The sequence below is a fragment of the Macrotis lagotis genome, chromosome 2 (assembly GCF_037893015.1).
Source record: "Macrotis lagotis isolate mMagLag1 chromosome 2, bilby.v1.9.chrom.fasta, whole genome shotgun sequence".
Classification (NCBI taxonomy): domain Eukaryota; kingdom Metazoa; phylum Chordata; class Mammalia; order Peramelemorphia; family Peramelidae; genus Macrotis; species Macrotis lagotis.
Genome location: NC_133659.1, coordinates 16,673,388 through 16,695,308, shown reverse-complemented (window position 1 = coordinate 16,695,308; position 21,921 = coordinate 16,673,388). Strand labels below are relative to the sequence as shown.

The 21,921-nt window shown below is 43.6% G+C and overlaps 1 protein-coding gene across 1 annotated transcript in view; it reads right to left on the bottom strand.

Annotated features, from left to right (window-relative positions):
* The window catches only part of TM2D1 (TM2 domain containing 1), a 39,300-nt gene that overhangs the window by 9,360 nt on the left and 8,019 nt on the right, over window positions 1-21,921 (bottom strand). Inside the window, exons 3-4 of the mRNA XM_074221292.1 lie at window positions 13,651-13,759; window positions 8,981-9,072 (exon numbers count right to left, since the gene is read on the bottom strand). Of these exons, the coding sequence (XP_074077393.1) occupies window positions 8,981-9,072; window positions 13,651-13,759 (201 nt within the window). The remainder of the gene's footprint in view (window positions 1-8,980; window positions 9,073-13,650; window positions 13,760-21,921) is intronic.

Sequence of the window (21,921 nt, the reverse complement as noted above, 5' to 3'; positions counted from 1 at the left end):
CTAAAAAAAGAGGCAAAGTGAGAGATACATAAACAAATATTCACAGCAGCGCTTTGTTGTGGTGACAAAGAACTGGAAACAAAATGGGGGCCAAAGTGAGTGTAGACCAGTTATGTGAAAAGAACAGAGCAGGGAGTTTGTAGGAACCTGGTAAGGCTTGTATTAACCCATACAGAGGAAATATATAGAATCAAACAATTAAAAAAAAAACCCATAAAATGACTACAACTTGTAAGCAAAGACAATTAAAAGGATGCCCACTTCTAAGTCACCGAAAAGATATTTGCCCTAAAAAGTACACAGGCACCTGTGAATGTCAATGCATTTACAGAAGCTGTGGAATGAGCCATGGGTAGTACAGCCTAACAGATACGATCTGGGCTTGAAGTAAGGAAGATTCAAATTCATCCTCCTGCCTCAGTTTCCTCACAGTACAGCTATTTGTAAAGCCTCCTCTACAGGGGGCTGGTCCTAAGCCCCTGTCTTGCTAAGGCCCCCAGTTCCTCCTGTGTGTGTGACTGGAGGAGGCAGAGCTGGTGGGGTGTTCTCTCTCCCACCAGACACCTGTACCTTTCACTTTATCCTCAGGCTTCGCTCAGGACCTGGGCCAGGGGAAATGCCTAATAAAGGCTTATGGAGTGACTGCCCCAGCAGACACAAAATTCTCTCAGGGCAAATGACACGAACCTAAATACAAGATAAATTTGCAGTTAAGTGCAGGGCTAGTTGAAGGGTTGAGGGGAGGGAGAAAGAGCAGTGTGTTTAAAGGGTGTGCTAAAGGAGCTTTTGGAGACAGCCTGGGCAAAGGCATGGAGGTAGGAAATGGTCATCAGAGTTCATGTCATGAATCCCCCCGCTTTGTGTTTTATATAAAATTTTCTATGACGATTGTGCACAGAACCGATGACAGGAACTCAAGACTGTAAGGTCTGCAAAGTACTCTGCTCCCCACGATCTGGTAAGGGAAACAGTGTGATCAAGACCCTTTCCCCTTTGTGGAGATGAGGAAACTGAGGCTTTCGGGGCCAAATCTCTCGCCCTCAGAGAGACCTGAGGCAGAATGGGAACCCAGGTTTCCTGGCTCCAAGTAAAATGTTCTTATCATTCTTAGTACATATACTACATGATTAAACATTTTTATGATGGAATGGAGAGAATGACAGCAGGCTTCAGGAGAAAGGAAGCATCTGGTTCCTAGGTTCCACACACCCCCTCTCACATACACACACTCACTCTCATAAACACTCGCACCCTCATACATACACACACACACACACACACCCACTGACAATCACACACTTGCTCACACTCACACACACACACACACACACACACACACACACACACTCAAAAGCTTCCATTAACTCCAAGAATAACAGGATTTTTCCAGTTAACTGTGATTCCTCCATTACAGGATTCTTTGTGGGTCAGCTCACTAGGACCTGCTTCTCATAATATACCTGCTGAGAACACAGCCTCCATCTGAAGCCTGGTTCAGAGGAGGCGATGTGCTGGGAGAGAAGGGCTGAAATCAAGGGGTTGTATCTGCTAGATTATGAGACTATTTACTTCTCTTTCAAGTTTCAGACTCAGGCAGCTGTCGTTGAGCCAGCTCACTGCTTCCATCTGCCTATTCCCATCTCCCCATGGAGTTGAAGATGTGTAAGGAGGCAGATGGCCCTGAACCCCTGATTCTGGGATCTAAGAGGGATGGGAAGAAATAAGGAGGGAGGGCAGGATCAGAGACAATTGGCCAGTGTAGAAGAACAAGTGCCGGTTAATATTCCCCAGGCCCCAAACCGAGCCAGTGGCAAACATCTGGCTGGTGCTGCAATGAAGAAAACAGAGGCTTGAGATTTGGGGTGATTCCTCTGAAACCTGGGAAAGATTTTGGCAAAAGAACATCTTGGAGAGTTTTCACTGCACATGGGTATAACAATCTGGAGAATCCTTTATTAATCTAGCACTATGATTTTCCATGAATAGTATGCTCAGGATTTTTTTTTCCATTTTTTTCCCATTTTTTTTTGGAAAAAAAAATAGCTTCTGCCTGATCATGATCTGCTATTTTGTGACATTAAGAATCTTCTGATTCTTTTTTTTAGTTAAAGATTTTGAGTTTTACAATTTCCCCCCCAATCTTACTTCCCTCCCCCCACCCAAGAATCTTCTGATTCTTAAAACTAAATAAGTGTCAAAGAAACATTGACAAGAGCTCTGGTTTCTGGTTCTTTGCAGGCACTTTCAGACAGTAAAAATATTTCAGAAAATTCCCCGCAACAATGTGCTATTGATAGTCCAGTAAGGAGGCTTCGGCTCCTTCTAAACCGTGACTCCATCGCACAATGCCGGGCTGATCAAGAATGATACTGCCATCCGACTAGTGACAAAGCGAACCCCAAACACCAGCTTTACTGCCAGATTAGCTAAACAATCAAACTTCACATCTTTAAAAATGGGAATTCAATAACAGGATTTACTCAGTTGCAAAATAAAATGATGAACACAGATTAATTGTTTTAAGGTAACCTACTCTTGTTACAGGTTAGTTCTTGCATCTCTGCTCTCAGCCTAAAGAGGGTCTTTTAAGACTAGAGATCATTTCTTACTTAAGACAGTCTCTTGCCAAAACCCTGCCAGAGTTAGATAATAAATCTGGCCATTAGTCACCAGGATTCCTTTTGCTCCTGCACCTACATAGAGCAGCTTTCAATCCAGAGAGAAGCTTAACTTGCAAATCTTTTTTATTTGGATTTAAGAACTCTCCATTATAGACCGGTCCAGACGGGTAACTGCAAACTTCCTTAATAATCACATTTTTAAACCATCCGAATATTATGGACAAACCTAAGATTTTAAACTCCAGGACTAAAACTACAACACATTGTTATTCTCATAATAAGAAAATATTTACACTTTAAAATGAAGAGCATTAGGAAATGGAAGTATCTGCAGTCAGCGCCTCCAAAAGAGGCTTTCTCTTCAAGAAGCCATAATCTCTTAATGCAACAGATGGGCAAAATAAAATGTGCTAGTTATAGCATATCAGAAAAAAATGTCACAGATGTTAACACAGAATTAAACATAAAGATAGAATATTATTAGAAGAACAAGACTTCATATTGAGCAGACAAATGAAAGGGTTCCAGATGAAGCAGCCTTGATATATTCTGTATTAAACACAGAACAGACTGCAGGGGATGATGGGAGGCCTAGAAAGGAAAAATTTCCTAAGATTGAGCAAAACAAATTTTCTAAATCTCGTCAAACTTTCTTTTGGAAAAAAGAACCAACTTCCCTTGGTCTTTGTTATGGAAAAAAAATGACCAAAGCAAAACCTCTAATCCTGAAAGCATCTTCTTTCTTGCTGAGGCAAACAGGGAGAAGTGACTTGCCCAGGGTCACACCATTAGGCAGTATCTGAGGCCAGATTTGGACTCAACTCTTCCAGACAATGGGGTTAAATGACTTGCCCAAGGTTACATGACTAGGTAATTATTAAATGCCTGAGGCTGGATTTGAACTCAAGTCCTCCTGACTCCAGGAGGTGTTCTATCCACTGCACCACCTAGCTGTCCCTCTTCTTTCTTTAAGATCAAAGCTATAGCACCTCCATCTGGGGCTGTCCCTCCAACTCGCCCTGGAAGGCTGGTTCCTCCTGGGACTAAGCACCTAAGGATCAAGGGTGACCCAATCACTCTGGGGGTCTGTACTAGCCCCACCTATTTGTTCACCTTCCAAAGTCAGTCAGAGGACGTGATGAGCTCAAATCATAAGTATTTACCACAATGGTGTATATGGAAAGAATGGTGGGGACTCCAAAACATCTCTCCCATAAATCCACACATCATCAGTAGGAAGAAAGAACACCGATAACTAGTCCACAGGTGGATGCCTGGACATGGCAGGCTCTGGTTAGCCACAATGTTCTTTCTTTGTGGTGACCTCACACTCCTCTCTCTTTCCCAGGAAGCCCTGGTTCAGGTCCCAGTCCTCCTTCACCCTTCTCAGCTACCAAACTTGCTGATGTGCCCATCCAAAGCAGCAGCCAGTCCCTTCTCTGCCCCAAGTCCACTAACCTGGCTCAGGTCTTTACTGCCTAGGTCAACCCCCAAAAGCCTCCAAAGAGCTCTTTTTGTCTTATCTTCTCATACCTACCCTCTGCATGGCTGCCAAAGAGATTATCCTTAAACACATGCTGAGGTCCAGCTTCAGAATACTGAGTCACTTTCCAGAGAACCAGATCTAGAGACAGGATGACCTGAGTTCACTAGAACCAGGTGCAACATTTGGTGGCAGCTAGATGACCATGGTCAAGCTAGATCACTACAGCTAGGGGGCTAGATGATCATGGTTAGGTTTAGGATCACTAGAACCAGGTATAACATATGTAGAGGCCAGATGACCATGGTCAGGCTAGATCACTAGAGCCAGGCACAACATTTGTGGGGGCTAGATGCACATGGTCAGGCTAGATATATATGGGGGCTAGATGACCATGGTTAGGCTAGATCACTAGAGCTAGGTATAAAGTGCTCCCCACCTGGAGTGGGAAAGAGGTGAGTCCAAATCTGGCCTCAGATACTTCCTAACGGTGTGACCCTGGGCAAGTCACTTCTCTCTGTTTGCCTCAGGTTCCCCATCTGTCAAACAGAGAGAACAATAGCATCTATCTTCCAAGGTTGTTATGGATCGGATGAGCTAACAATGTAAAGTGCTTAGCCTAGGCCTGGCACCTAGTAAGTGCCACATAAAATGTAGCTCTTGGTATTCTTCATAACCAATGGAATCCATAGAACCAAAGAGTTGGTATTGACAGTTCAGTCAGTGGGGAGAGGGGAAGCTCTACAGCGGGCCTGGGTCACACAGCACTTTTATCAAAACCAGAGTGACCCCACAAAGAAGGCTCCTCGTGTTCCCTTCTGCAAAAAGACACTAAAGCTGGGACTCTCCCCCTACCTCCTGCCCCCCCCCACGGGAAATCAGTATAAATGTGCTCTCATCCCTGGACGAGGAGATGCTCAAATTCATGAAGTGTTCTCTACTGTTCCATTCCACTTCAGTGAAGTAAATAAGGCAGGGGTAGCACTCAAGATCTCAGATAAATCAAAATCAAAACCTGACCTAATTCAAAAGAGATAATCAAAGAAACTATATTTTGCTAAAAGTTACTGAAAATGAATTAATATCTGTATTAAACGCATATGTATCAAATGCATTTAATTTCTTAAAGAAAAAGTTAAATGAGTTCCAAGAAGAAATAAACAAGGATACTATAACAAGAAAGAAGTTAAGGACCCAAATGGAATTTTAGAAAAGTAAGATAAGGAGAATACTGAATGGAAATAGAAAGGAGTATAACTAATCTCAGTTGTACATAGTACAGGTTACAAAAACTGACCATATACCAACTAGAATATTAAAAAACCTCACAAATGCAGAAATAAATTAAATACCCTTTTATCAACCAAAATGCCAGCTCATTGCTTCCATCTGCCTATTCCTATCTCCCCATGGAGTTGAAGCACAAAGATATATTAAAAACTAAATAACTTAATCCTAAACAACTGGTGAGTCAAAAAATAAATCAGAGAAATAATCAATAATTTCATTATAAATGCTAACAATGAGACAACACATGAAAATTTGCAGCCAAAGCAGTAATTGGGAGAAAATGTTATCTGTAAAAGGAATGCTTCTTAGATTTGCTGGTAACTTAGAGTTAAAGACTGAGTAACATGCTGAATGATCCAAAAAAAGATTTCAAAAGATAAGAATGGGTCTAATTTAATAACATGGCTTTAAAGTAAATATGAAATTTTAGATTTGGTATTTTAAAAAAGATACTTAATGCAGTGCTTTTGAATAGGCATCTTCCTCTGTGAAATGAGGAGTACCCATGCATATACTCAAAAGTTGCAGCCTCAGAAATCTTGCTGGCTCTTCCCTCACCTTCACCAAGCATTTGTAATCAGCATGACAGATGCTTGTCCACTCTATCTGACTATCATCTCCAGCTTTCTTCACTTCCTTCACTGTAACCCCCCCTACTTTAGGACCTTATCTCTTCTAATGGAGAGGATCAGAAAAACCACCTAACTGTTCTTCCTACCTCCAGTCTGTCTTCAATCTATCCTTCAAATTGATGTCCAAGCAATCCCTCCCTGCCAAAAATCTTTCAGTGACTTCCTACTACCTACAGGAAAATGTAGAAATCCTTGGATTCCAAGATTTCCACGATCTGGCTCCAGTCTATATTTCCACACTTATCTCATATAGTCTAGGTTTGAGCCAAGACAACTTATTCCATTTTTGCATTTTCCATTAGGAAATTTTTCCATACCACAAAGCTAAACCTGCAGCTCTACAAAATTCTCCATTCACAGATCTGCCCTCTGCAGTCACAGAAGACAACACAACAATTCCTTAGTTGTGTTTGTGGAATGAATGAATGAAAGAAGATTTATTCGGCACTGGTTCTGTTTAAAGCACAGTTCTAAGTGCTGTGGGGACAAAAAAGTCGGATGGCCCCTGGTCCCCAGATGCTCGCAGACTAATGGTAGAGACAATACATGAAGGCGAGCTCCAATTCTAAATCCGATGGACAAGCCCCCGAGACTAGTCCTGAGATTCAGCAACAAAGCAGATGGTTATCAAGTCTCCTCTTTAATGTCATTTCTACTAATAAAATCCTATCCATTTCTGATGGTGAGTCATGTGACAGGGTCTAGCTTTTCAGTAGCTGTGGCTGCAGCCGCCTCAACTGTGGGGGAGAGGGGAAGGGCTAACTTGCCTGATGCGAGCTGACTTCCCTTTGGGGGCCTGGCTTCAGTGCTGCTGACCTGCCTACCTGGTGAGGACAGCAGACCTCTACTCCCTGGAGAATGGCTGTGAGGGCCAGGCCAGAAGCAGAGCTCTTGTGATTTTCTACATCTGCTGATGGAAGGTGGTCAGCAGTTGGTGCTGGTGGGAAAATGGGGAAGGTAGGACCCATTCTCCAAAACAATTTTCCCCCTCATGATGGCTACTAGGGCTGAGCTGGTAGCAGATCTGGTTTGAAGCACTGTTATCCCCTGGTAGGCTACTCCACTGGTGGACTAAGGGTAGAAGATGGTCTTGCCTAGCATGTGATCCCCCTCTCCTGTCTCTCTCCCTCAGGGTGCTCTGCTAACTGTTCATTTATAGGATCAAAGACTAAAGGCTGGCAGGACCTTAGGATCATTGGGTCCAATGCCCTCCTTCTCTAGATGAAGAACTAGGACCAGATGGCTTAAGTTTCTATCCTTGCAACAGAACCTGGGACTCAGTCCAGGTCCTCGGGCTCCCAAGTCTGCAGTCTATCCTCTGTGCCATGTTGCCTCATTCAGCCACTCCCTTGGTTCAGGCCCTTATCACCTCCTACCTAAATTAATACAACAGCCTGAGCCAAGTCTCTCCTCACTTCAATCGAGTCTCCAGAGACTCCACATCTGATCATGTCGCTCCCCTGCTCCAAAAACCACCCAAGATAACCCAGAAGCTCCCCGTTGGGTCCTGACCCCAATAACTCATGCCACTCTTCCTCTAGCCAAGCTGTCTTTTCTGCACTTTGTCTTCTGTCTCCTCAACTGGAATGTTGACCTCCCTTCTCACCTCCACCTCATGGAATCCTGCCCTCCCTTCAAAACCCAGGTCCAACAGCACCAGCCCTATGGAATCCTTCCTGATCCCATGGGGTCTGTATCCTCCCTACCTAAGCACCTCATGTCCTGAACTTATGTTGTGTTTATTCTGCATAGATGAAGGGAGGACAGACAGTATGGCTTAGAGGTCAGGGAAGTCCTCCAGCTGTACTTCTGACCCAGACTTGCTGTCTGACATTAAGCAAGTTAGGCAAAGGGGAGTTGGGTGGCACAGTGGATAGAGCACTGGCCCTGGAATCAGGAGGACCTGAGTTCAAATCTAACCTCAGATATTTAATAATTACCTAGTTGTGTGGCCTTGGGCAAGTCACTTAATCCCATTGCCTTGCAAAAAAAACCCTCTAGCTTGCAGAAAAGGGATCAACCCAGATGGGAAGAGTTTCTTACCTCAAGAATCATCAGAAGAAAAATGAAAATTGACACTGCAGGAGCTGATGAGATCACCAGGTACAGGTATAGACAGAAGCGGGGACCCTTACCACAAGCAGAAGCAAACTGGACCAAGGAAATGAGGCTAAGAAAGAGTAGTCAGGAATAAGAAGGAGAACCGAGAGAGAGCAATGACAAAATTCTAGAGAGATCTCAGAAAAAAGAGAGAGATCAACAGGGTCAAAGACTACAGAGCTGAAGAATGAGGACTGAGAAAAGACCCTCAGACTTGGTGATTAAGAGATCAGAGATGACTGTGAAAAGCACAGGTTCCATGGAAGGATGAGGCAGGAGCCAGACTGCTAAGAGAGAAGAGTGTATCTCCTAAAAGTCCAGTTATTCCCCTGAAACCAGCCTGGATCACAGGGTCAGACAGCCCTAGTTGAGTATTGGGGGAAGGGATTCCAGGAGCCAGAGCTGAGACACCAAAGGGCCCAGGGCCTGCTGGGCTATCAGCACCCACCAGAGTCAAAGATACCAGAGGTACCTGCCCTTCAGCTCCACAGTCCATGGCATGGGGGGGGGAAGGGAACTGGGGGACAGGGTGGGGGCAAAGATCAACTGGAGCACTGACTGTCTCTAAGTCAGCATCTCTAAGTAGAAAACTTCGTGCATCCACCTATTCCTAAATGCTTTCTATGAAAGTGAAAACACAGATCTGCAAGGAAGCAGACGTGCTCCGCAGACGCTGAGTGGCCAAGCGAACACGGGTTCTGTTTTTGCTGCAGATGTCTCCCCACGCGATCCAAAGCAGCATATGGAACACTGAATGTTTAGAAGAGTCGAGAGTTCGTCTAAAAGAAAATATCTATATACATCTAGAATACAAGTTTCAAATTGTCACATTCCTTGATGGGGGGCGTACTCACCTAAAGCAGGGTATCCCAGGTAAAATCTGTCTGCTCCTAACCAGCCAAGAAATAGAGAAAGAGCGACTGCCACCCGGTAGGAATAGCCGTTTCTGCAGGAAAACAGAAACCAAGATTAAAATACTAGTATTTCCAAAAAGTAAATGGCATTTTATTTTATTTTTTTTCAAAGACTTTAGTTATTTTGAATTTCACAATTTTTCCCCCAATCTTCCTTCCCTGCTCCCCCCACACACAGACAGCATTCTGTTAGTCTTTACATTGTTTCCATGGTATGCACTGATCTCAGTTGAATGCAATGAGAGAGAGAAATCAGATCTTTAAGGAAGTAAATGGCATTTTAAAATCACATTGCTAAATACTATAATTAAAAGGGTCTGTGAGTCAAAATAGATTGGATTCTAGTTAAATATAAGTATTTTAACTACTTTGCCCCTTTCTAAAAGCAAATTCTCATTTGCAAGCTATAAACATATGCTTTTAAGGACTACTCAGCCATAGCAGGTTAGTAATTTTAAAATCCTGGTGAAATTTATTTAGTTATAATTTAATAATATTAACAATGGCAGATAAAGACAAAATTCCAGTACAATACCTAGTTGAGAAGGATTTGGCATAACAAAGGTCTGCCAGCCTGGGCCACCAATGGATTCTCTCCTCTCCCTCCCCAAGCCCTACCATCCAGGCTCCTTCTGCCACTTTCCAAAGCTCCCCAGCTTTATCTCCTTTTTCCCTCAGGCCCCACCAAGCAAGGTTAATTCCTCCACTTATGTCCTTCCCATTTCCTCCCGGGCCTTGGTCCAGTAGTGGACCCTCTTCCCTCCACCTTCAGTCTCTCTCTCATGGTGGGTACCTTTCCATCCAACTAGAACCATGTTCAGAGTATCCCAAAGATTTAAATAAATGAGAATGATTCTTCCTCGAATCTTCTGATTTTATCTGACTTTTATCTCATCTTCCTTGTCCCTGGTCCAGAGCCAGTGCTTCCACTCTGCTCAGCTCCTTATACTAAGACTATGATGTTCAGGCACCCCCACACTGAAACTGGGCTCTCCACTAATATCAAGAAACCCAAGAACTTTTTTTTAGCATTCACCTTCCTTGATCTATTTGTAAACATCCTTTATTTACTTATCTATGAACATATGGAATGTCCCAGGGACATGATATTCTTGAGGCCAAGGACCAAAATCTCTTTTGTGCCTGTCTGTCCAGGGACCCAGGACAGTGTAGACTTACTCTACTGCAGAGACTTCTGAGACACCCCATGCTCCACTCTCTTCCTCCTTCTCTACTGGGCCTTCCATCTCCTTCACTCCTTTGGGGAATTTTACCCTCAGGCTCTAGCCTTGTTTCTTTTCTCCTCTCCCTTAATCACAGCCAGGCTTCTGATCTTCTTCCTAAACCCACGCTCCTCCAATTCCATTGTCTAAGGAACCTATAAAGTAGTGCCAGTGATTATGAAGACCTGAGGAAGAAATGAGTTCCCAGAGGCCCAGTTGGCTCACTGAAGACAAGGGATGCAGGAGAGAAAAAATAATTTGGGAAGTCACCAGTTGGCTAAAAAGGTGGGACTTGAGAATCAGAGTGGGATTTTCTGAATTAGAGATCCAGGAATTCCTGGGTTGATAAGATTCCTGACCAGAACGAAGCCCACAGAACAAAGGCTGATCAGAATATATTTCCTAGAGGTCTGGCTAATTAAATCAACTGAATTTTAAACTAAAAAGCTTAGGAGGGGGAAATCACTGCCCATGTCTATCTATCTACATAGAAGAAAGAAAACAGCTGGGACCTTCACAAATTCACAGAGGAAAAAAGTCCAAAAAGGAGCAAGTCGTATAACTCATGATCCTTTGTCTCTATATGCAAATGTCCGAAGTGTAGACAATAAGTAAGAGGTGACAGAAGTCTGAATGTAAAGGGATAGTGTTGACCTCCTAGGCTTCACTGGGGCAGCTAGCTAGGTGGTGGAGTAGGTACAGAATGCCTGGCCTGGAGTCAGGAAAACTCAGGCAGTCTCAAGCACTGACTAGCTACGTGACCCTGGGCAAGTCCCTGTTTGCCTCAGTTTCCTCATCTGAAAAATGAGCTGGAGAAGGAAAGGTTCTCACTCTGGTCTCTCTGCCAAGAAAACTCACAGTGGATCAGCTACGACTGAAAAATGACTTCATCTTTTGGTTTCAAATCCAACTCAAACCTAAGTGAGAATCCCCTCCATGACAAATCCAAGTATCTAGCCTTTTCTTAAAGAATCTCCAGTAAAGGGGCAACTCATTCACAAGTTTTTATTGCAATGTGGTTTATTTTGTGGTGTAGAGTTTTATCTCAAAAAAGCATTGAGGGGCGGCTAGGTGGCATAGTGGATAAAGCACCAGCCTTGGAGTCAGGAGTACCTGGGTTCAAATCCAGTCTCAGACACTTAATAATTACCTAGCCGTGAAGCCTTGGGTAAGCCACTTAACCCCATTTGCCTTGCAAAAATCTAAAAAAAAAAAACAAACCCAAAAAAGCATTGAAAGCAATTTTTATAGCAAAATTTCCATTACAACTGCAGTATTCAAAGTATCTTTAGTGCTACATAGACTCGAATAACAATCTTTAATGCCTATTCTTGTTCCATATTACATCCTTCTAGAGTCAGAATGGGCCCTTTCTCCAGCACTTGCCAGATGGAAAACTAGAGGCAATCTACTATGGCCCTGAGAGACTCGGTTTTCTCACTATATATGGGGGTAAAAATACATGCATTGCCCCCTTCTAGGGCTACAGTAAGGAAAATGTTGTATAGATCTTAAGATGCCTCAGAAATGTGAGTGGTGACTTCCACCAACCCAGACCCCAGGGAGAACCTGCCCTCATGTCCCCGTGGCTGGAGAATCGGAGCTTCTGGATTACAATCCTAGCTCAGGATCCTCCTGGCTGCAGGACACCAGGTGAGTCACACAAGCTCAGTGGACCTCAGTTTTCATCAATAAAATGAGATGATCAGATGAGACGGTCTTTCCGAAGGCATGACCTTGGACACCATGGAGGTGCAGCTGACAGAAGAGCAGACTTGGATCAAAAACACATTCTAGTTGTGAGACCCCAGACCCTTCAACTTTGTCTGCCTGGGTCTTCTCCTCTGTAGTTCAGGGATGATCACAACATCTAACTCCCAGGGGGCAAACCTTCAGCCCTCTCCAGATGTTACCTGTGATTGAATCATCAGCCTTTGACATAAACAATGAATGCCCCTTGTCCTGACAGGGGAAACGAAGCCATTACCACAAAGGGTCTAGGAACCAGAATACAAGAGAACTGACCGATCAGAATAAAACAGCAGGAAGCTTAGACAGTCTTACAACACAGGAGAAAAACTCTGATGCTGTAAACACACCAACACTTCTCCCAGAGAGGAAGATAAGGAAGCAGTGTGAGGGCCAGGTATCATCTGCTGGGCAGACTCTGCGTGGACACAGCCTAACTGGACAAGATAGAGAGCTATGGGGGACCTGCAGAAAGAGTTGGGGGTCTGTAGAAAATTGAAAATCCAAAAAGGGGCAGGAAGAGTGTCCTGGGGCTCTTACAGATGAGGGAAGGAGCCTCTGTGCCTGGGGATAAAGGGAAAGGGCCATACACACACCCTTTCCTTTCTTGGGAGACAGTTGGAAATAAAAAGCCACCTCTGCTCAGCAAAGTTACTACCAATCTGTCAAGTGTCAGTGAAGCCCCTCCTGGAAACTGTCCTTGAGGAGCGCCCCCCCCTCCGCCCAAGGAGGACTACCTGGTTACCAGGCTCATGCTTCCTGATGATCAGACCAATGGTCTATTTGTTGGGTCATGCTAGACATTTTCTCATAACACCTAGGTCTGATTTTCAGGGTGGTAGTTAAATTAAAATCAACCAGAAAAGAGGATAAAGACCTAGTTTCTTCCAAGAGAGGAAGGAAGGATCCTGTAGGTCTGCTGGAGAGCTGACTTCAGGGCCCACCTGAGGTAGTGAAGCTGGGGAGGTTGCAGGTATATGGCAACATCTATATCTAGTGGCCCTGCCAAAGAGAGAAGCTCCAAGCAGACTCATGATGAACTGTCAAGAAGCTGCTTTTGTCCTGAGGAGCCCATGGGGCCGGTTTCAGAGCACAGCCTTTAGAGGCGGCCATTAAGGCACCAAACATTCGGCAATGAGCTTGATGAGCAAAGAAGCACTAAACTAACCAGTTTCATTTTTAAACTGGGTTCTCTCTTTGGTTCACTCATCCAATAAATAAAAGGATAGTTTGTGCTTCAATCACTGAAGGAGTCTGGTAAAGTTCCTCAGTTCAACATGAATAGCAAGCATAGAAGTAGGATCTGAAGAACTGAGTTCATATCTGCATCTGCCCTTATCACCCATGTGACCATGGTCAGGTCCCATTCCCCAGGGAGGCCTCCCTTCATTCATCTATGAAGGGTCCATTGAGCTCTTGATCTAGGACTCCATGTCCTTGAGTCACGTTGCCTGCCTGACCCTTGGGTTTCCCCTGTGAAGATAAGGGATTTGGACCAAATGACGATTAATTTATGATCCTAAGTCACAGGAGTTCTACGTTACTCCCCCTAAGTGAACTCGTGTTCCCCATGCATTCAAGATGCGATTATTAGTCAAATGACTTTGAAATGTAAACTCAAGCAACTGTTTTACTTACACATTACGGCAAGGTATGGTCTTGAAAAAACCAACTTCAGTTCCAGTAAAATGGGTTTCATTGCCACTAAAATCCTTACAAGTTATGTTGGGTCCTGGGTAACATGATGCTAAAGAAAGAAAAGGCCAAGAAATAATTATCTTTTCTACAAGCAATAAAATGACTCAACAAAATTACTCAAGTTTAGAGGACAAGTACTTCTCCATAACAAGGGAAAAATGTTATGAAATGGACACTCAAAGTTATTCAAATCAAGAAACATTTATCTAATGCCTCTGTGTACAAAGCACTAGGCTCACAAGTGAACTAAATCAAGGTCAGATTAGTGAGGATAAGAAGGTCCCAAAAGTGGTCTCATGGATTTGGAGTCACACTATTCGAAATTATGCTTGCGTAAAATATGGTCACAGGTTCCTGCCCAGAGGAAGTATGTTGGACCACCCTTCCCAGGACTCCTTATTTGAACAAATCCAGCCCTTGGACCTCACAGTAGCCCTTCCTTTAAACAGTTTACATTTTCCCAGGTCAAAGCTTCTGTGAATGTGGGAAGGGGAAAACTTCCATCTCCATTTCAGTCTAACAAGTTTCCTTTAGTCACTCTCCATATTTTTATCAACAGGATTTTGAGAAAGGGGTTTTGGGGTTCATGTGTCTAAGGGATCTACAACTCAAAGAAGGCCCAGTATCCCATCTTAGGAGGACACAACATAAACACATGGCAATGTAGGGGCGGAGGGGAAAGGCATTATTAACAAATGGAACAACTAAAACTTATCTTGTTCTGATCTACTGCCAGTGGCATCCCCACTCAGCAGTCACATTGCTAGAATGACATCTTTATGAAAAGACAATATATATAAGATCCTTCACTAAGTTCCTTCATCAACAGTCACATTGGGGGTTGAGCATACTTGGGGCCCACAGTGAAGCCAACATGCTCTGGTAACAGATAAGGAAGTTTGCTTATTCACACAACTCTGTCCCCTTTCCTCTCTCTCTGCTACTGTCCCTGCAAGAATAGATGGAAGTCACACAAGACCGGAGCACTCTTGCCTCTCTCTTCAACAGTTCACTGGTGATAAGCCTCTCCCTGCTCAAAGGTTGAATATTAGAAAGCAAACAACTTATCAGATCTAGAGATCCCCGAAAGGGCCCTGGGAGGCCAGCAAATCCAACCTTATTTTACAGATGAAGGAACTGAGGTTCATGGACATACAAAGGGACTGGCTGGAGGTCACAGAGTCACAGATATAGAGCTGGAAGGACTTTGGAGGTCATTTACTCCAATCCCCAGCTCACAGGTAAGGAAGTGAAAACTGTCTGAGCTTTGCCCCAGGTCACTGAAACAGTAGCCGAGATGGGGTCTCAACCCAGGCCCAGCTGATTCCAGCCAAAGCCCTTTCCTCCTCACCACATTGGGCTTGTGCCATCAGGATCCACCCAAAGTCTTGATCACATGGCAGCCCCAATGGGGCCTCAAAGGTGACAAGGGCCACTTCATGCTCTGACACCATTTATTAGGTGCCTGCTTTGATGCAAGGCCTTGGAGATACAAAGACAAATAAATTAGTCCACACCCTCCAGGTGCTTAATTCTATACCACATAGAGGCATCAAAGGAGGGTTTCATGTTTTTACCTAAACACAGTTTAAGTCTGCTCATATTTTCAGCCCCTAAAACCTCTTACTCAAGGCCTTTCTTAAAATTATTCCCACATACACAAAATACTGTCCTCTATTTAACAACTTCAAAATCTCAGGCCACGATACACAAACCTGCATCTGTTCCTTAATCCTGCCAGCCCTTCTGGCACAGGTTTCATCATTCTGATGCTTTTACTATTCTCACATAGTGACCCCTTCCCCCATTACTTTTCCCCAACTCCTCTGATCATCTTATTTGAGTTCCCTTGCTGTCCCATTGTGTAACAGCCATGGAAAGGAAGAAACACCCCAACACACATTAACTTTACAGAGGAATGACAGGAGGAGGCATAACCATGTAGGGTTTGCAGTAGAAAGGCTCAACTGTCTCTGTCTGCTGTACCATCTTTAGGGCAAGACCTGTTGAACTGCTTCTTTGCTCTTTGGGGGGATGGCTTACAGGGTAGGAGAGCAGGAGGCCTGGCTATAGAGAGAGTAATATCGTTCTTGAAAGTTGTGTTCGGGTGTAGACAATGTAGCACTCTCTGTACTGAGGGGGAACCTTTGCTACATTCCCATTTCTCATCTAAGGCATTCTTGGGATACACTGTTGCTGTTCCCGGATGACTCTCATGTCTTTCCCAGGTCCTAACCGAGAGCTCAGAGCACTTCCGTCTGGTCGGTTTCCTGGAAGGTCCAGGAGGGTAGAGGCCAGGGCTCAAATCCCAGCTCTGGCCTCAGCTCCTCAGGGCATCCAACCCCTCAAATTTCCGGACTTCCCTTTTCTCATCCACAAAACAAGAGGGCTGGACTAGAGGAGGCTCTTCTAGCTCTAAGATTTCCAAGGACACAGAGCTGTTCCTTCTTAATTCAAGTAATCAATCCAAAGGAGCCTGCAAAAAGGAAATATGGGGTGAAATGGAAGTTCACCTGGTTCTGGCAGAATCCTGACTCTAGCGCAGGCCTAGCCCAGGGCAACCCCCACTTAACTATCATAGAAGCTACCATTTGCTTGCCTCTCAAAAACAAATAAATAAATAAATAAATGTACTAAGTCGAATAGTGATCCTTATGGAGTTATTAATTAATAGAAATACAAAAAAGGGGGGGGAAGAAATAAAATAGAAAAATAGAAAAAGGATTTGGGCCCTCACTTCAATGTCTGTATAATCTCTTAAGTTGCTTTGAGCAAGTCTGTTGGCACCATCTTTCTAACCCCATGCACTCACATCCTGTCTTCACAACCTATTTTGGTAATTCTCATTTTTCAAATGTTTTCATTACTATCCCATCTGTAATGGTGAATTGTGATCACTGATGTCACTGTTTCTATATAAGGTGTTGAACTTAATTGATAAATGCCACATGTGTTTGATTGTTCCCCAAGTCCCTGAAACACAGAAATATTGAAATTAGACTAATTAGCAGCCCTCCAATGATCTCTAAGTGTTCAAGTGAAATAGTCAACACGGCAAACTTCTTTCCTCTTTTTTAAGAAGTGTCCTGGCCTCCTCCACCCAGCTCAGTCAGCAGCCAGTAACACTGAGGCAGGACCCTCCACCAGCAAAGAGATGCTGACTCTCAGAAGCCTCAGTACCAGCATCTTTTATAGCAATGAGGTATTAAAGAATGTACATTGTTTTCTTAGACATAATACAACTGCACTTCATAGACTACAATATAGTATAATCCTAACCTTTATAGGCCCTGGGAAATAAAAATTTCACGGGACACACTTTATTGCAATATTCTCTTTATTGCAGCAGTCTAGAATTGAACCCACAATACTCCAAGCTATGTATACTTGGAGCAAAGGGGAAGTGAAAAGGCTTAAACAGAAAGATAGTTGATGCTTTTCTTAGACTTCTGAGCTTAGAGCCTAGACTAAAACTAACTTTTTTCTCTCCCTCATTTTTCACCATCTCTAAAAGGGAACCAGTGAATGAAGTACACTAACCAACCCTGATGAAGAGAGGAAGATTGAAGGTTAGCTATGTCCTTCTAGATTCTCTCCTCAATGGGTTTTTAGGAATTTTCCTCTCCTGGATCTATCTCCCTAATCATTTTTTCCTCAATGTTTGTTCTAGAGTTTCTTCATCCTGATCACACCCACTAAATTTGTGATACACACTATCCTGGGTCACCCTCTTCTCTTTCCCCCTTAATAGTTGGAGATTCCCTCAGTTCCCAAGAGTTCTGTTATCTCCATGCAGATGATGCCCAGATCTCTATATTCATTCTAAGTCTCTCTCCTGAGCTCCGGTCCCACAATACTCATTCTCTTTTGGAAATCTCTGACATCTCAAACTCAACATGTACAAAACAGAATTTATCTTCCCCCTCCAAAAAAACCTTCTCTCCTCCAAAATGCCCTCTTGACTTTTGAGGACATTCCCATCCTCCCAGACACCCCAGTTTAAAATCTTAGGGTCATCCTCAACTCTTCCTTCTTACACATCCTACTGATACAATCCATTGCCCTATCTTTTCTTTTTTTTCTTTTAGATTTTTCAAGGCAATGGGTTTAAGTGGCTTGCCCAAGGTCACACGGCTAAGTAATTATTAAGTGTCTGAGGTCAGATTTGAACCCAGGTTCTCCTGACTCCAGGGTCAGTGCTCTCTCCACTGCGCCACCTAGCCGCCCCTATTGCCATATCTTTTCTTGAAATGTTTTAATTATTGAACAGATACAAAAAAAGAAATGAGCATCATTGTGGCATTTGTTTAAAATGAACAGAAAGAGGTAGAGGAGACATATAAAAAAGAATAAGATATAGAACGGATAATTTTGAAAAGAAATGCAGAAAAGCTGGGTTTCATGTGTATTTCTCCTTTTCTGCACTTCTACATATCATAGAAATGTTTGTCTGATGAGGTTTGTCAAGTTAAAAAGGTATTTTAAAAATAAGCCTACATTGATAGACTCTAGGATAAGGTACAACTGCTACAAAAAGCTTTAACAATAACTTCACCTGTTGTCTACAATGGGACTTTAGCACCCTTTCCTAAGGTTAGGTTAGCCATCTTGTGGAAATTATCAACAAACAACATCCCAAGATGTTTCTCGTACAGAGGAAGAAATGGTGAGACAGCTTAACTTTCAAAGTGAGCTTTAACCAGATCAAGCCTGGCCTCCATCAGTAAAGAGGTAGAGGCTAGACTCTGAAAGTCCAACATAAAGGCAAAGAAGGTCTGGTTTCAGTTTAGGATTTTTTGGTTGCTTTGTTTTTCACCATCTAAGCAAAAATTTCAAATGAAAACAAAAACTGGGGACAAATCAAGGAATATGACCAAATTTTTTCAAATATCCCTTGTACAAAAGGACTAGCACAAGGGTTGTTTCTTCACTTCTAAAATGAGGATGGATGAGATCATCTTAATAAAGTCCCTTCTGAGGTTCCGACTTCTCCACAGGGGAGGACCCTTAAAAGCTGCCTCCTAGCAGGCCTCAAGAGAAGTCAAACTTAAGTTTTAGGGGCAGACTCAAAGGATCACAATCAGTTTGTATTTAGAGACAGATCATATTATAGATTTTCAATGTGGAACATTAATACCTCAAAAATGGCAACTGCAACAAATCAGGATTTTATTGATTTTGATTAAAGAGCTCATACTGGGGCGGCTAAGTGGCGCAGTGGATAGAGCACTGGCCCTGGAGTCAGGAGTACCTGAGCTCAAATCTGACCTCAGACACTTACTAATTACCTGGCTGTGTGACCTTGGGCAAGCCACTTAACCCCATTGCCTTGCAAAAAAAATTAAAAAATTAAAATTAAAAAATAAAAAACTCGAGTTAATAAAAAAAAGAATTCATATCATAGATTAAGTTAAAGTGGGTGTGCAGATCCCTGGGGTCTCCCAGCTGCTCCTCTGTGGCTCTCCAGTGTCTGAGCTCAGTAGAAGGGCAGAAGGAGGATCAGGGATGAAGCAGTCACCAAAGAGGTGATCTGGGTTCAAGGGGACAATAATGACAACAGGCATTCTGATAGCACTTTAAAGTTTACAAAGTGCTTCACATTCCTTCTTTGAGCTTTAGGATACCCTAGTCTGAACACAGACCCAGGGCCTCTCTCCATCACCTCCACCCCAAGTGGCTTGGAAAACCTCATACTTACTAAGAGATGTAAGTAGCTATGCCCAAACACCTGGGGAAGATAGAAGGAGAAAAAGGAAGCTAGGAAGTCAGTCTCTCAAAGGATCTTTTGTACAACTGAATTCTAATGCTGTGGAGTAGAACACAAATCTATCAACCAAAACTCTGTCCCCCCAAAAATCTATCTTTCTAATTCAATGAATGGTAATGAAGATGACAATGAGAAAAAAATCTGGTGGAAGAATGTCAAAGACAGTAAATAAAATATCTTTATTTGAACTGAAAGAAATGAAAACATTCACAGTTCATTTTTCATAATAACTAATATTTAATAAGTGATAACTAATTTCTCTAGTGTATGCCTTCATATTATTTCCTTTTAAAAAGATCTCATTGAATGGGGTAAGTCCATAGACTAAAAAATTGTCTGGCCTGCCAGCTCCTCGGGGGGGGGGGCCTGTGCTAAGAACATAGCAGTCATTCAAGAAATACCTGTAGAATGAATGGATCTGACACTGACCAGAAAATCCATCTGCACTTATTAGGCACCTACAGGCTTGTCCTAAGATAGCAAGAAGCACTAGCACAAGAGAACGATGAGTGAAGGGTCCTTTGCTCTTCAAAGACCTTCCGTTCCATTGAGATGGACCAAGTCTACATGATTGAGATGGGCGGTTTCTAATTATACCATTTTTATTTGATTTTGTAATATTTTCCTACCCCAAAAAAAACCATGATTTGAAAAGTGCTTTTTCTCCTTGGAGCCTTTGGAGACACTCTAGCTTGAAACAAAATTGAAAATTGCTCTGTCCAAAATCAGCAATAAAATTCTTCTCAACTGTTTCAGACACAGTTTCTAGAAGTGGCGATCTGATCAGTCTGTTAGGCTGTGTACCCCAAACTCTTACTCCCTCTGGGAGCATCTGCTCCCATACTCACTTATAGTTCATTTTGGGCAATCTCTGAACACCAAAAATGACCATTTCCCAAGTGGAAAAATCCACATTTTTTCTTACAGTCTCTCTCTCTTTTACAGCTTGGATTGGTAAACCATCTCTCCCTTTGGGAACATTTTCCAGATTAGCACCAAAAGAGCTTGTCCTCCCTCATTTCCTTTTTTATCTGTATATATTCATTCAAATTTTAACTCCCAGAGCTCAGTTTGTAGGCAGAGCCCATACACCTGGTTCAGCTCCTCTCAAACAGTGTGGGCAACCTCGAGAATCAGGAGCCAGGGATCTGGGCCTGTGGGCACTGCCTGGCCTTCCACAAGACCCCTTCACCCCTTGGTGGACCTCATGTCCCTACCTCTTCTTTGTCAGGCTGCGGAACATTCAGTGTCCTTGGGGACCTGAACAGTGGTTGCAGTGGCGCAGGCAGGGCAAGACAGGAAAGGAAACCATCAACCCACAGTTTGCAGTCCAGATCAGATCTTTACAATTTAAATTCAGTGTCACCAACTGAGAGTTGGAAGGGGCTCTAATGGCTGCCTCGTCCTGGAATGCCTGGACATCAAAGAGGAGACTGACCCAGACCAGCAAAGTCAGTCAGTCAAGAGATGTGTAACTGGCCTCCAAGCAACCTGGTCGTGCTAAGCTGGAAACTCTTGGAAAGGCAGAAGGGACTGGTCCAGAGTCACACAGACTGACTAGTGCTGAGATTCAAACTCCAAATCCAGACCAGGCAGACTCTCCACTATGCGGGACAAAGGAGAGGGTAAAAATATGGGGAGCTCCCTGCTTGAAAGCCCAGTATTTTAACCCCAATACATTCCTCTTCAGGACACAGATGGGGGAACACCACAGTCCACACAGAATCTACACACCAGAGAAGCCCAAGAAATGGCAGGAGTTGAGGTAAGGGGGGACTTGCAGCATGGATGCCCAGCACACACATGGACAGGACTGGGAGGGGTGGTCACTTAGCAGAGGAGAGGAGCAGTCAACAGGACAAGTACAGGCTGGGCATTAGTGACCTCATAACAGAGCTCCCAGGGGTTGAGGGATTAGGTCCTCCCTCTTCTCAAAATGCCATCTCCAGTCTCCACATCTTTGCAAAGGCCCTCTTCCAGGATTGCCAGATGCTCCCTCCCTCCCCTGCCCTCCTCCCATCAGCACATGTTTCCAGCACACCCCAGTCACTTCTCTGTCTCAATAATACCCTGTTGTGGACCACATCTGGTCAGGAAGTCTCTGAAAGGTGAGGGGGACATGCTCCAGCTCCACATTCAAAGGCCCTACTGCCATTATTCTCAAATAGTAGAGACAAGAACAGTCATGGAAGGAGGACTTAAGTGTAGTGAATTAAGTAGACCCCATGGAATTCAGACCTAGGAGAACTGACACCCCTGGGGATTAATACTCATGGGGGCAGTGGCATCAGGGCAGGAGTGGAAGAGAAAACTCTGTGACCACCACGGAGGCAAATCAGAGCACAGTGAGGATGTGTCTGAGTAATCACTAATTTTCAGGGCTCTTCTATATGGCCAGTTCCCACAGGGCACATCTAATTTTGGTCATCTAACACACATGCAGC